The 16,831-nt window shown below is 31.3% G+C and overlaps 1 protein-coding gene across 1 annotated transcript in view; it reads left to right on the top strand.

Annotated features, from left to right (window-relative positions):
- LOC124363607 (serine/threonine-protein kinase Doa) overlaps positions 1-14,890 on the top strand; it is a 33,458-nt gene extending 18,568 nt beyond the window's left edge. Inside the window, exons 4-11 of the mRNA XM_046818863.1 lie at positions 432-498; positions 3,758-3,871; positions 6,351-6,441; positions 7,253-7,423; positions 9,868-9,997; positions 12,190-12,334; positions 14,006-14,111; positions 14,320-14,890. Of these exons, the coding sequence (XP_046674819.1) occupies positions 432-498; positions 3,758-3,871; positions 6,351-6,441; positions 7,253-7,423; positions 9,868-9,997; positions 12,190-12,334; positions 14,006-14,111; positions 14,320-14,508 (1,013 nt within the window). The 3' untranslated portion in view covers positions 14,509-14,890. The remainder of the gene's footprint in view (positions 1-431; positions 499-3,757; positions 3,872-6,350; positions 6,442-7,252; positions 7,424-9,867; positions 9,998-12,189; positions 12,335-14,005; positions 14,112-14,319) is intronic.
- The last annotated feature ends 1,941 nt before the right edge of the window (positions 14,891-16,831 follow it).

Here is a 16,831-nt window from a genome sequence, read left to right as displayed (position 1 = left end):
TCTGAGAAAGATGTAAATTGTATTCTTTTATACAAAGCAGAACTGAGGCCACATGGCAATATTGTTGGAGATACCTTCTTAAGGATGGGTTTTGTTTGAAATCAGATAACAAAAGGGTACATTTTATCAACTGTTTTAATTTGTACTTTTTCCATTATAATCAATAAAATAATCAAGTGAAAAGTAAGAAATTTATTATTAAGCACTGTATACACTGTACATATCATCGTAAAGTAATTATTTACACTTTTCTCTTTTTTTCAATATAATCTCATATTTTAAGAAATATATTTATCTGATTCTCATAAGATATTTCTTAAGACTTATTCGTTATAACAGTTAGAGCTGTTGAGTGGATTGTAATCCTAAACTGGTTTTCAGGTTTCAAATTTTAATGTATTTTGTGTAATATTCTTCTCTGTCTTTTTCAGATAAAATTATGGCCACCTTAGGTGAAGGCACATTTGGAAAAGTAGTAAAAGTAAAAGATTTACAAACGTAAGTAAAATATACTACTATATATTATATAATTACAAATCCATACACAGCCAAGTTTTACACATGTAAATCATTACTATTGAACCCCAAAGCTCAGTACTTTCTCGAGATATTCTGCTGACAGACAAAAGAGAAATTTTACCAGTCCTCTTTGTGATGGGCTCCTCTAATTGAACTACTGCATTGTGTTGTCATATGGCATCCAATAAACAGTAAACAGTCCTAGTTATTTCATTTCAGTATACATTTCAGTTGTTAATAATAAGATCTTTAATCCAACTAAAGTGGAAAGGTGAATGAACACTTCCAGGGGATGCTGTATTGACTGTTCAGCCCCTTTCATACCCATTCACGCAATGGTGGGTGTCACCATGAACTTAATACACCATGTTATCATGTACATGGTTTTTTCATACAGTAAAAGTTTTTCCATTATTATCTTATCGCTTAGAACATGTTTCTTTAGACTTGTTACCGTTTGTAAAAGGCATCTGTCATGTGGTTCTATCTTATAGCCAATTCTTGAACTAATCCAACTAAAGATCTATAAGAGAACATTGTAGACAAAACGAGAAACTTATGTATGTATTGTTTTTAATTTTAGTTATTTTATTATGCTGGATATCGTCAATATTCAGTAGTCTTTTATCAGCGGATTGCAGTAATATCACTGTCAATAAACAAAACCTGTGATATTTTTCTACAGGGTTGTATCTATGAATTATTTATGTTAGTAAAATTGATTTTCTTTGTGTTTGATATTGTGATATGTTATCCAAACCTATGATAAGTTGTCAAAATGATAAATGAGGATAGCAAAATAAACTCTGCCGGATATACAATGTTTCTTTGTTGTGTAACACTAATAAATTCAATTTAAACATAAAAAAATAATTCAATAAAATATTGTAGTATTTCATTTATTGTGAATGTTATTACGAGTATATGAGTGAAAAATTATGAAGATCTGACTAAAATTAGCTAAGAGATCGAAGCTTTACTAAACCTTTCTGTATTTATATTAGCTTTGTTCATGAAAGTTCTATTTTAGTGGTAATCGTGCATGCTAAAACAAACATACTAAAGGGTTAATTATTTCAGACTCGAAGTTCAGCTGTTATAAATCAGTTCTGATCAGCTGACTTAGATTTATACCAGTTTCACTATAGGTGTTTCATTCTAAATTGAACAATTACATAATGAATAAATATTAGCTGTGTGCATTTTATTGGTCTTAATAAGACAGTATCTTAAATTTAATGTTTATTTAAATTTTGTTATTGGCAATGATGAATGATTTTAAAAGAATAATAGGAATGGACTTTGACATTGTAATGTGATTTTAGAACTGGAATCTGTTTCCTTTTTCAGTTGCCAAGAACCTAAAACATGAGATAAAACATGTTTAAGTATGATATTAACATTCCAATTCTTAAAAGATCTTTAACTCTTTGGACACATTTTAAAAATCCCTCCATTGCTACAAAAAATATCCATATGTGTGCTTTGAAATGCACTTAACTCTACTAGCTCAACATTATGCGGAGAAACCGGTTAGATAATTTTGCCATTACCTGTTAACTTTCTGTTAACATTCTTGAAAGTTGCTACTATTTTTATGCAAATTGTTAAATGATTAGGTATTTTAGTACAATATTTTATTAACAAATAAATACATGTACTCGTGAAAGTGTTAAATTATATCTCTTCTCTCTTAGTATCGATGACGTCGTCATATTACTTTTTATAGAAATAAAAATTTTAATTTTAACCTTGATTATATAAAAAAATAACATGGCTAAATAGATACAATTGACAGAAAATAATTGGATCTAGGAGTGACACCTCTATTTTAGACCAGCTGTATTACTACCCTGTATTCTCCAGTCGGATACAGAAATGAGATAGGCAGAAATGAACCGTTTGTTGTATCAAGTTAGCTACCAAGCATTGCTGGTACGGTATATGTAGTAAAGTTCATACAACTGCTTTGGAGATCTCTAATCCTGATATCCATAACAGCTGCGATGTAAGGCCTAAACTAAGGAAAGCAATGCACACTTTGAAACTTGCAAATCTTGATAAGTCACTTAACATTGTACAAACACAATTCACACATTAACGTTACACTAGCTTAACACGACCTTCACACCTTGGATTCAGTTTCATTAAACATTTCTTTATATTCAATTGTCATTTTTTGTGAACTGAATGGTGTCACAATGCTTGCCTTTGTCTCAGTCAATATTATATAATTTAATTTATTCAGGATGTTAATAATGCTTTTTAATAACTTTAATTACAGTTATTAAGTATACTTAAAAATTTTCTCTAGTACTTTCTACAAGAATGTAATATTTAGACTATTCCATGGCATTTTTGTGTTCTTGTCATGTAACGAATATTATTATGTCTATATCATTGTGTGAACAAATCTTAGTTTTGTGAATGATACACAGGGAATAAGTTGGCAAGAATTTGTATATAATGAAACCAGTTTTATTTTATAGTAGTCATAAATGAAAACAAGAATATAGTAGTCCTATATTGGCTTTGTATGGTTTGGGCATTACATTTTATAGTATTAGACTAAGCTTGAAGATGGAGCTAAGATTGGTTACTTAATTTGGTTATTTGTAATTATCACCTAGTTTAGAATAACAGACTACTTTGTGAAGTGTTTAATGGCAGCTTTGCGGTTGAAAGGGTCTCACAAAATGAAAAGTTTAATTATTGGTTTGTTTTATTCTAAATTTAGTGGTATTTACAAATATTAGACTAATGTTTATACCTCCAGAGGAGGGTGTCTAGAGCTATCCTTATCTATTAGTCTAACCCAACCAACAATGTCCATGTTTTGAATTAATTCTTACTTCTGCAATTGCTTCATTTTACGGAAGTTACAATATCATATTTAGTTCAAACTAATTTAGCTTTGTTTAATTTTCTGTAGGAAATAATGTTTTTTAAGGTTATATTTGAAACATTGTGTGATAAATTTAAATTCAAGTTTCATATATTGCTTATATAAAAGCTTTAATTGGTTGTTATATTTGGTTTATTTATAATTTTCTATTCCTTTCATCAACAACAAAATCCACATAAAATTCTTCATCTTGTGGACTGTATAATTAAAAATAACTATCATATTAAGGTTTTTTACAAAATGTTCTGTATTGCATTTAATGTTTTATAAAATGTTAGCATGCACTAAAAAATCTGTTTTGTTATTACTTTAAAGACTTGATTTTTGTTTTAGGGAGCACTTGATTGCTCTAAAAATTATAAAGAATGTGGAGAAGTATCGTGAAGCAGCTAAATTGGAAATCAATGCCTTGGATAAGATAGCCGAGAAGGACCCTGAGGGAAAGCAGTGAGTTGGCAGCATATTGTTGAGTTATTTTTGTCTTTGATCTTGTCCTACATTACAGTTTCTCTACTTTGTACTCTTTAGCTATACAGACTATTTAACTTTGTTCTTTTTTTATTAGTTAACTCCTTAATTATTTGTCATATTATTAATTCACACATACCAATTTGGACTGATTATTAGTTAATTCATAGTATGATCCCAACTTCTAAATATCAATGTAATACATTTGTTTAAACTATATTGTAATATAAGTTGGTTTGTATGCTAAAAAAAAAAATTAAAGTACATTATTTATGAATAATTAACTAAAATTCAATTTTAAAAGTAGGGAATATATTTATTTAATTTCTGTAAAAAATTAATTGAATCATATTCCACAAAACACTATTCATGTTAAAAAATAAATATAATCTTAAAATTTATGTAATTTGTTTAAAACCATATTTGTATAATTGTTTTATTTTGTGTAAAATATGATTAATGAATTTTCCTTCAAATGTCTTGTATTTATTGAATAGGTTGTTAAATCAAAACAAATTCATACAATATTACAGCGAAACAAAAACTGTAATACATATTGTATTAACATGAAGTACAAGAATTTTACAAATATGTAGATTAAATATCTATCTGTCACCTATATTATCAAAAGAATTTCATGACTTTTGTGTGGCAATTTCAGGTGTTTAAAGCTATTATTTTATTTACATATTTGGTATCAACTGAAAGCTTTTACTCTCTAGATATTTTTATATGGTTTGAAATATATCTGACTATATTTGGCTGTCTCACAGACTTCCAAAGTTACAACATTAATGTTATGAAAGAATGTTTTTTTTTTTAGTTTAAAACAGCTGATTACTAAAAACACGTGTTTATTGTTTGGGCAGTTATTATTTACTAACCAATTTAAAATCGCATATCTTAATGATGGTTTACACCTGTTTATTTAATTAAAATTTGGATTCATATACTTAAAATTTAATGTTTTTAACCCTGGAACTGGCGGTCATATTTCTCTCAGTGGCAGAGTGTTTTTAGTACTTCATACATTGCCTCATATTTATTTTATTATTACATGTTTACTATAAAGTACCTATGTCATATTATATATTTATTTATTCAGCATTGTTCAGGAACATTTTTCACATAATATAATTAAAACAAAAAAATAACCTTACTCTAACTCTTCATGAAAAAAAATTTTTTGAAAAAAGAAAAGTTAGTTCAAAGTTTTTGATTTGTAAAATTGTTGTTAGTGATATGCAAAATCCAAAATATAGAAAAGGAAGAGCATTTAATTCTGAGTAAAAATAAAACAACACATAGTTTATAAGGTACTTATTTTTACATGTGGTAAACAATAAAAAAATCATACACTGACATTCGAAAGTGCTACTTACCAACAAAAGTAAGAACTTCAAAGCCCACTTGGATTTGTACAATCTTGTAACTATTAGTTTATATTAATTTTCTATTTTTTTATTTTTTATTATATATTTTTTAATTATGTTCTGATTGAATGTCTAAATCGGAATCCTCATTGTTGCTTATTTTATGTTCAACTAGTTCTCAAATGTCACTTGAACGATCGCGGAAATTACGATCCATTACGTAAACACGGACAAAAAATTTACTATTATTGTGTTATATACACAACAAACTCAAACAAACAATAAACCAGACAGAACACCATGCAGCTGACGAAATAACAATATCCGAATGAACCAGTTGTCTCATCGCTGCGCGCGCGCAACTAGCGCGGTACGCGGGAGAATGTAAACAAACAGTTCAGAGATTATAAAACGTATGGACGTGTAACGAAACGATAAAATTATTTATTAGTGTATTATTTACATAAATTGAACCTTCCTCTTTCGATTGGTATCAATGTACAACTAGTTCTCGAATGTCACTTGAACGATCGCGGAAATTACGATCCATTATGTAAACACGCACAAAAAACTTACTATTATTGTGTCATATACACAACCATCATTACAACAAACTCAAACAAACAATAAACCAGACAGAACACCATGCAGCTTGCGAAATAACAATAGCCGAATAAACCAGTTGACTCATCGTTGCGCGCGCAACTAGCGCGGTACGCGGGAGAATGTAAACAAACAGTTCAGAGATTATAAAACGTATGGACGTATAACGAAACGATAAAATTATTTATTAGTGTATTATTTACATAAACTGAACCTTCCTGTTTCGATTGGTATCAATACCGATATTCTTTGATCATGTTTTAAGTACGTAACATTGAGAAATAAAAGACGTATTAAAACGCCCGATATCGGGTGTTGCCATCTAGGATGCGACTAAAACGCCCGATATCGGGCGTTTGCCAGTTCCAGGGTTAATGCAACTTTCAACCTTTATCGAAATACTGCAGATCGATTGTACTTGTAACTAGTTATTCTGTTTAAAGCTTGTCATACTAATGTTTTGGTCTGACTTGACTTTTCAGCCTCTGTGTGAAAATGCTAGACTGGTTTGACTACCATGGCCATATGTGCATTGCTTTTGAAATGCTGGGACTGAGTGTGTTTGACTTTTTGGTAAGTATTTTCTGTACAATGACCACATTTATCAACTGTAAATAGCTTTTATTTTGTGTTTTGATCTTAAAAAGAATAAGTTGGAGGAAAAATAAATCTGAATCTCATGCATCAGCATATACCTTATCTATAGCAGACAAGCTTTTATATGTAAAAACACTGATCACTGAAATACAACTTTTTTTTAAGTAAGTGCTGTTTTGGTAGAAAGTCAACATTTGTTGTAACAATTTTATTAATATATGAAAGTTTATACATTTATCTACTTTTCTAAATACCATGAATATTAAAAAAAAATCCAAAAATGATCATATCTATAAAAAAACCTTTTGTATACTGTCGTCATAGATTATATTTAACAGTGACTGGAACAGGATCATTTAACTCTTCGACTGAAGACTGATGGCACAGATGTTCATTAATACTGCTTGTGAACTTTCCACCAAATTTTTTCTTAGCAAAATGCTGTGATGAGCTCTTCAGTTTGTTTGATTGATTGATAATAATATTTTAAATATCTTTTCTTTATCTACTGAGATAAAAATCCGAGAATGATGTAATAGGTTAGGGTTTCGTGTAATATTAAACCTTTAAAACTTTGCTTTTTGTAAGGAAGAAAAATGTGAACTCTGATGAGCTCTGCATTTTGAAATAAAAACATTTTGTCTGTTGGTTAATAAAATACAATATAACAAATAATCTTAACATTACTTCAGTTGAATCCCATGGATCATTAAGTAGATTTATCAAATTATCGTATTTGTTATCACAGAATGGATTGAGTGTCATTATTTGTTCTGTTGTGCTGTAGAAAGACAACAACTACCAGCCATACACGTTGGAGCAAGTGAGACACATATCCTACCAGTTGTGTTACGCTGTCAAGTTTCTTCATGACAACAAACTCACTCACACTGATCTCAAACCAGAAAATATACTCTTTGTGGATTCCGATTATGAAATGACCTACAATAGCAAAAAGGTATGACAAAGAATCTTTACTAGCCATTGATGATTTGAAATGAAATTGGTTTCATCCATAAATTGTATTATACAAACGTATGAAACGATGTTAGCGTAATTTGAAATCAATATTAATATTGCTATGGCCTGGATTCATCAATAGAGTATAAATGTATATATCAGCTGTACATTCGTTTTGAACCTACTTGTAGGCTGTTATAGCTGACAGCAGTAATTTATTTAAAACATTTTTACCATACAGTTTGTGCAAGTAGACAGTCTTATGTTTATCATTGAAGTACGACCAATATAGATTTATCACAGTTAAATCTTTTAAGTGGTGACTATAACTTGCAAGGGCATGAATTTATTTTTACCAATAAATTGTCACTGACTAAAGACGATTGTCTCCACAAAAGCAAGCCACAGTTCAAATGTGACTAAAAGTCCAAAATAAGCAAATATAAAATATATACTTCAAATAACATACATCTTAGTTCAGGATATTATAGCTCATCCTAGTTTATTTATTATTAACTAAATGTATATGGAAATCCCAGTTAAATTTTGAATTAGTGTTAATTCCTATTAGTTTTAACATTTAATGAAAGTAATGCCAAATGTTAGCTTCCTTAAAATTATTTTTACATACATCATCCATGTAACATTTACATTAATTCTCTTGAGTTCAGGCAATGATTTTACACTACCTTTAAGTTTGTAAAGTTAACTGTAACTAATAAATGTTGATTGTTCAAAGAGGTAAAAAATGTGATATCGTACAAGTTGTGTTACACTTTTTAGATCCTCTATTGTAATTTTAATTGTTTTATCAATTTATTATGAATTACTAGTATAGGGTTTGACAAAACCAATTAAGCACTTTCAAAGAGTGATTAAAAAAGTAATCTTTTATACAATAGTGAATATTATTTTACATTTACTAAATAATGTCCTCGAGATGGCAGACATTAGCAGCAAAGAAATCACAAATGCTCAAGACTGGAGACCATGCAGCCCACTCTACTCTGGGTCGTGATCACCAATTTATTGTTTTAAAAATATTACAACACTACAAAGCCTAGATTTTCTCCAGTTCAAAACATTTTGAATATTGTCAGTGATAACATGAGGAGTTCACATTCCTCCCTACCCCTTCCTTCACAGTCAAAGCATGGGCTCAACCTAATCACTTAACCAGTTCTGCCACAGCCAACACAATAAACTGGAATTTTCAACAAAAATTATTTAAAACAGCCTACAACCCAGTAGCAGTTGTCTAATTTTCATATATTTAGTATTGTTGTTCCCATATTGACAACAACTATCAAAACTCGAATCAACAACCTTAACCCTTTCCACTCGTATGTCGGACATTGTCCGACATTGCTATTTTGCCGTTCCGCTCGTATGTCGGACGCCATCCGACATTGCAGTGACGTCAGCTTTACTTTATTTTTAGCCGGCCTACGATGTTTCCGATTGGTGCTGCGATCGCACGGCATTCTCAGGAACTAATAAATTACAGCTGAACTACGATTGGTCAGCTGCTGATTTATTTTGCTTTGTCATTGTAGTCACGTTTCCTAACCAATTTTCAGACGCGTTCGCATTAGTGACTCGATATGTCGTTACCAAGTACCTCTTTTCTTTCTGATTCAGAAGTTATTGCTGAATTACTTAATTAAGGTAAGGATAATCAAATAAACATACAAAAGCCAACAGTTATCTGTCAGTATAACAAATATATGGGTGGCTTGGATCAAGCAGACCACTATATTGCTTCCTACAAATTTCCGCGTAAATCTCTGAAGTAGTGGAGAAAGCTATTTTTCTGGATGTTGGAAGTGGGAATAGTAAATAGCTTTCTCTTGTTCAACACGAATAAACAAAACCATGGAGAAAAAACAATTCAACACAGGAATTTCAGAGAAATCCTTATCACTGAACTTGTAGGCCATGTCCGTAACCCTATGAGTTTGAAGCGGGGTCGTCCTTCATCAGTAGAAAAAGAAGAAAGGCTAAACAAACAACCTCACTTTCTTGCAGCTCATCCAACAAAAAAAAACTAAAGACTGTGCTGTTTGTAGCAATAGAAAGGTGCCAGGAGGAAGAAAGGAAACACTTTACTATTGTAAAACCTGTTCAAAAAAATCCTGGTCTTCATCCTGCAGAGTGTTTTGAACGATACCATACCATGCTAAAATATAAAACTTATTAGTGTAATTATCAAATTTTATATCTCTAAAATATAAATTAGAAATAAAATAAAATTATTATACAATATAATAATGTATATAATTTATTGACTTCCAGTTTGCTAAAAATGGGTTTTTACTGAAAATATGCTAAAATAAATACGAGCTGAGGGGGGCAGACTAGTGAAAAAAATCCAAGTGGAAAGGGTTATTATTATATTATTGTATGCAGTAAATTAAAATTGTATTTTTATGTTATGTCTAGAAGAGAGATGTAAGGAGAGTTAAGTCATCAGATGTCCGTCTCATAGATTTTGGAAGTGCAACTTTTGACCATGAGCACCACAGCACGATTGTGTCAACAAGGCATTACAGGGCACCAGAAGTTATTTTAGGTAAGCTCATTGTACTTTTACTGCACACAATGGGTTTCTCCTCCCAACATGTGACACTTTGTCATAAATATTACAAATACTTTAATCTGTTAGGTCATGTTACCTAAGATAAAATTGGTTTAACCCTTTGTGTCTGGTGGTCAAATTGTGATATTTTACAACAATTCTCATATGTTGACCATAGGTTGGCAAGATGTTCTTGCTTTTTGATAAGATAAACATTAAATTATTATTGAGTAATATAGTATCAACGTAACAAAGTAAATACTACCTGACAATAATGGACATGTTTTAAAATATGATTTCAAAGGACCAATAACTAATTAATCAGTTGTTAAATTTTGGTATTAATCCAAACCTACACTGTATTAATGAAACAACAGATGTTTAAAGTCTGCATCATGTAAATAATTAATAGACAAGTACTTCAGCATATCTTAAAAAATGACTTAACTTTTAAAATATAAATGTGGTTAAACAATTCATTAACAACCACAATAAATGTCAGCTTAATCTGCTTGATTCACAAATCAAGAACTGTAATTTTTCATTACAAAAATACTCATTTTTTCATCTTCTAAAAAATTTTATTCTAAATTTTCAATTTTGTATTATAAAAAGATGAGACTTTTATGATATTGTGCTTTTTAAAAACTTATGTTTTTGAATGAATTTATATAGATTTGTATTAAAATTATCCTATTGCTAATTATGGTTTTATATATATATATATATATATATATATATATATATATATATAATTACTTTTAAGTTTGAAAAATAGCAATTAGTCATGGTAAACCATTAAGGCTGTGACGTTAGTCATAAATCTTAATTGTAAACAATGGACTTAATTATCCTCACAGTCTTGTCTTGATTCTCAAGTAATGGATAACAAATTAAACCACTGGGAAGCTCTAATCACATAGTAAATCTAGACCATTTTTATTTTACTGTGCAATTTGTATGGCACTGTTCCTATATGGCGAGGTTGTCAGATTATTTATTCTTTGCTTAATTAGTTATGATTTATCACGGTGGCCACCCGACCGGGAAAACCGTGTAACAGAGAATGTAACACTGGGTAAAAACTGGGAATCTGGTAAAACCGGAAATATCTCAAAAACCAATCAAGAAATCAAAATCTTTTTACTGCTATAAAAATCATAAAGGTTATTTAAAGTCACATTTGCAGCCAAAGCCAAGTCTGTCTACTTAAAAGACTAGCTAAAAACTTTATTAAAATTAAATCTGGAATTTGTACATGCATCTTCAAATTATTCCAATCAAACTGACTCATTGGATAAAATTTTTCGATCTCTTAGAATTTTAGTCAATAACATTTTGAGTGTTATAGATTTTGTGCAAAAGAATTATTTCAGTGAATTAAAAGGCTTGTGTAAAAGCTTTTTATATGATTAAAAAAAACCCCTTTTGGTTATATTTTTATACTGATAAAAAACGATTATATACTTTTAAAAAAAATTGTGGAGTGACTATTTTGTAATTTGTTTAGTCTGTTAAAATTCATTAATACCAAATTCTTATGTTTTTTGTTGTATGAGTGATTATCACTTGATGTTTAAATAGTTCCAGTTTTTAAAAATTATATTTCGTTAAATCAAAAAGATACTGATTTATGAGGATTTGAACTTTTAAAGTTTAAAAAAGAGGTTTACAGTGTTTACAACTGTATAAAATTGCATTTTTCGCACACAATCAGCCCATAACTAGAATGGGCTGAAAGAAGGCAAAGTAAGCAGTTATGACATATTTGTTATGGACACATAGAGTAAGTCGTCTAATGAGAAATACTACTCATATTAATTTAGCGGATATATAATTAATGTGCGTGTCCCAATGTAGATTTTTATCAAAAATATTCCTAGAGTGTTCAATAAATCATTTGAGTAGCTTTTGAAACCGAGAGTTTTTTAAATCACATGAATCATATTTCACACAATTAGTGACTTTTATTTTGTACCAAGAGAAAGTTTACAATTGTTCAATTTATTAACGAGTAGACAAGCTCTTTCCAACCTATATTAATGGAATGAATTTACAAGGTTTTTATATAGTGGAAAGGTGGCTAAGCAGCGTGAGCCTTATATAGAGATTAAGAGGTCTTAATAGCCACAGATAAATTTGGATTATGTTGGGGAAAAAACTCATAAAGCTGTTTTGTATTACAGAATTAGGTTGGTCTCATCCATGTGATGTGTGGTCCATTGGCTGTATAATTTTTGAGCTTTACCTGGGCATCACACTATTTCAGACTCATGACAACAGAGAACATCTAGCTATGATGGAACGTATACTGGGGACGATACCATACAGGTATAAAACAAATGTATATTTATTATAAGTATGAGCAAAATTCATTTGTGGGTATTTTACACCTGACTTGCAGGGTAGGCTTTAACCCTCCATCGGGCGCTAAACGGAGTTTTCCTCCGTGTATGTTTTATTATTAAAAATAGTACTACTTTTCTGATGTCGGCAGTCGTTTCCCGCAGTGTACTTCACGAGCATCTTTCGGGGAAACGAAACAATAGCCTCCCGCTTTTATTTATCAAAATGTGTCAGTATGAGGTCTACTTCCGTGCGTGACTGGACGATTCCTCCGTGAGCGCCCGATGGTGTGTTTGTAGTGCTTGGACGAAATCACTGTGAGCGCCTTATTGTGTTTAGTTTTTATGTTGTAATAATCCGTGTGCGCCTAAATGTGTGACCTGTGATGGTTTCTTTTTAAATTTTACTATATATTTTATTTGAATTTTGTGAAATGGAGAATGAAGACGAGAGACTTGTTAGTACAGTACCAGTGTGCTAGGGAACATTTCAGTAATGATTATGGAGTGAACATTGTCGCTATAACAACCAGAAGGAAAATGTTTTGAAATTTTGTGCAGTGTGTAAAAAAATTTTTAGTAAAGAATAAATTTTTATTTCAGAGCAATAATTGACATTACAATTGTATAATATCTCAAGAATTGAAGTAAGTTGTTTTTGTAAGAAGTTAAAAACTAAGTTAATTTCCATACATATTTACAGAAGGTTAAACATTTTTACAATTAATTGCATTATTCCTTAAAATTAATCATGTTGTTATTATACAATAACATTTTTTAAGATTTTGAATTTCTTATTTGGAAAATTCATTACATAAGAGTGTAATTTTTATTAAATTTCTAAAAATGAATATATTACATTGTAATTAAATCAGTATGAATATTTAAACAAATAAAAACAGTTTAAACGATTATGATATCCATTATTCGCCAACCTGGAGGAAACCTCCGTGAGCGCCTGATGGTGTTTCTAATTTTAACCGCCCCGATGGAGGGTTAAACGTTCTATCCCCTACTTTTTTACCACATTTCATCAGGTATGATACCAAATCACTGTCAATCATTGTTGGTTTAAAATAATTTATTTTGACTACCTGTTTAGTTTTTCTGATCACACTCTATTGAAAATCACTAACATAATAAAATTTACACAATCTTGAGTTATTTTTCCTTGTTGTGAAGAATATCTTCAGTCAAGGGATTTAAATTAAAAATCCTTCAAGTTAATTATGTTTAAAATTAAATTCCATAATGGGAGTATGCTAACAAGTTAAAGCAACAGACATGAAATAACGATTATTACAACTAAATACTTAACATACAGAATTCATTGATGTACCTGCACTTTCAAACCATTAATACTCTCAGTGTCTTTAGTAGTAGTAGATTCATGGATTACTACTTAGTTATACAAGGCTTATTATGCATATTTTTTCATAGTGACCTATACATATTGTTTCATTTTCTACTGTTTTGTTATGCTATATATCTTTTATTCTTCTTATAATAGTAGTATTTGAGAAATAAATACGTATACCCTGATAAGGGTAATACAGGTTACAAATAAAGGGAATGAGTTATAAGAGACTTGAAGATAAGTTTTCAGAAGATCAGTTTTCAAAATATAGTATTAAGCTTGAGTTTTCATTTGTTTTAGAATGGCTCGTAAAAGTAAAACAAAATACTTTTATCACGGAAAACTGGACTGGGACGAGAAGAGTTCAGCTGGGCGCTATGTGCGTGAAAACTGCAAACCTCTTCACGTGAGTCATGCATAGTTAGTGTTTACTGAAGTGTGCACTACATACATTGTCAACTACAACAAAAAGTGAAGAAAATTGTCTTAATATTATATAATTTAATTAAGATTATAGAGTTTTATTTTCTTCTTGGATGTAGTCTTAAGAGACCATTTGAATTAAAATGTCAAACAGTCTTATAAATAATTAATTTTTTTGTTTGGCCTTTCAGAGGTATCAAACTGTAGATGATGAAGACCATCGTCAACTGTTTGATCTGATATCACGGATGCTAGAGTATGATCCAACAGAGAGAATTACTCTGGCAGAGGCTCTGAGACACCCGTTCTTCGAGAAGATTCAGCCCGTGCAGAGGCTGGGCAGCAGCAGCACTGAGCGCAGCCACTCACTATCGAGATGAAGGCGGCAGTCGCCAGTTTGATATTTTCATGCTGGCACTTCGGATTGGCTTATTTAACTGGGACAGTGTCCACAAGTGAAGGATGGAGGCAGTGCATGCAGTGTTTCAATAAGTTAAATTTTCATTTTGCGAACATTTGTTTCTTTTGAGAAACTGTAAACATAATTCTTGTACATAAATTGTTCTCCTTTCACAATGGACTATGATATGGCAATTCCAAACAAATAGCAAAAAGCACATTCAATTTGTTGAGACTTTGTACTCTCACCTTAATCTATGTATATTTTATATTGCAGTGTAAACAAATGTTCATACTTTGATATTAACATTATCTCGTATGTTAAGTATGATATTTTTCTTATAAATAAATTAAGAAAAATTATTAGTTGCCATTCTCCTACCTATTTTCCTTTACGTCTTTGGATTACACAAGTATAGTAGTTAAGTATTTCATGATTACATTTATTGCTAAATAGAGAACAGCTAAAAATGCTTTCTTGTAGGATTTAATTTTCTAAAATGACGGGGTTGGAATAGGTATTGGCAAATCTCACATCATGAAATCTTCATGACAAAACACCTCTTATACCTGCCACCCCCAACAGCCCATGCCATTGAGATGATTACAATATTCCTCCAGGCAGTGACATAGGCTCTAGATAGATTGAATAAAGCTGCAGCCAAATGTTTCTTTTTAATAAAAGTATAGTATATCACATTTACCATTTCATTTTAATAGCAGACTCTTTAGTAACTAGTCGAAATGCCTTGACAAAAGACACACTGAGCAGATGATAACAGGTTGTTAAAATCCATCACAGTTTAGGCGATCAAAGAGTAATGCAAAACTGATCAGGGTGGCCACCCGACAGGGAATAAGCCGGGAATTTAACTGACCGGGAAAATATCAAAAACATTTTTTTTTTTTTTCTACAAGAACTGACGTAATCTGACAGCTTCTGAAATCAAGAACTGATTAATCTTGAAACATCGCATTTTACGTGACGCGGTTCGTGAAGATGGGCAGTTCCATTATGATGTCCGTTGATCTAAGGTTACCTCCACTAGTGTAGTTGAGTTTATCTTAGTTAGTTCTACTCCTGTGCTGTGGCAAGCCTCTCCCCTCCCCCCACCACAAAATAAAAACGTGTGTAACAATGCATTGGACAATTAAAATTGGCCAACCGATCGGACTTTGGCACTTAAACGAGCGGTACACCAGCAGAGCAGTAGTGACTGCGATGCAAAAAGGGGTTTTTGTAGTATTATTCAGTCATCGAAGTGGGGTCTCGGGATGAAGTTGTCCAATTCTTATTCTTGAGTGAAAATAGTATTTTGAAAAGACGTGTGTTAGATAGACAGCACAGGCAAATAATGTATAGTGTTATAAACTGGCTTAAGAGTTCATTTCATTGAATAATATTAAGAGGTGCAGCTGGTTTTTTTAGTATACCAGAATGGTCAGTTGAATTTTTACCAAGCCTGATAAGATAACTTTAGGAGAAGAAAGTAGTGGGTTAGCTACAACAGGTAACATCGAGAAGGGGGTGTTTGTGACCTGTTGCACAGCAATGACAGAGTGAGCTGAGTTTGCGGCGGATAAGCGCCATCGTGTGGTACTGCGCTGCTGCCACCCCACTCACGTCTGCTATGGGTAGTGTCAAGTGTTCCCTATATGTACCACACAAACATTAAACTTGAAGTCACATCTCGATTCAGCGCTCACAGTTTACCGCTCGTATCGCGACCGAAGCATCGGATGGTCTATGAACGATTGACCCTCACACACGTTCCAATTGTCATTAAATTACATAAGTTCAAACATAGAAAGTGATGTTATGTTTCGATATTTCGGTTACATGCAAATCTCGACTGAACTGCGTTTAAACTGGCAAAAAATTGTGCAAATTTGGGTCAGACTGTAAAAATTGCTTGTCTAAACGGGCGCAACGGTTCTCGCGAGCACTGCCGCAACCAGTGTTGGACAGTTGTTTGCAAGAACAGTGTCAGGTATTCAATTTTTTATTATAAACATTGCCGAGACATCATTGCCTTGCATGAACAGACTTCGTCTTGACCTCCTGAACAAACAGCGATACAACTGTAGCAAGTACTTGTTGCAACAATTCTCGTGAGTAAAATTGCTTATCTTGTTCACATTATGCTACAGTAGTTGTGCAAATTCTCTCACAACTTTGCCAGTGTAAACGCAACTTAATGTTGGTGCTAATCTACAATTTTTACGTAAATATAGTATATTCTGGAAGCTCATTTTATAACCTAATATTTCTATAACTTAAAAGAAGAAATTACTTGTAATTTT

This window comes from Homalodisca vitripennis, chromosome 5 (assembly GCF_021130785.1).
Source record: "Homalodisca vitripennis isolate AUS2020 chromosome 5, UT_GWSS_2.1, whole genome shotgun sequence".
Taxonomy (NCBI): Eukaryota; Metazoa; Arthropoda; class Insecta; order Hemiptera; family Cicadellidae; genus Homalodisca; species Homalodisca vitripennis.
The sequence above is the reverse complement of the archived record's forward strand: the minus strand, read 5'-3'. Positions and strand labels throughout refer to the sequence as shown.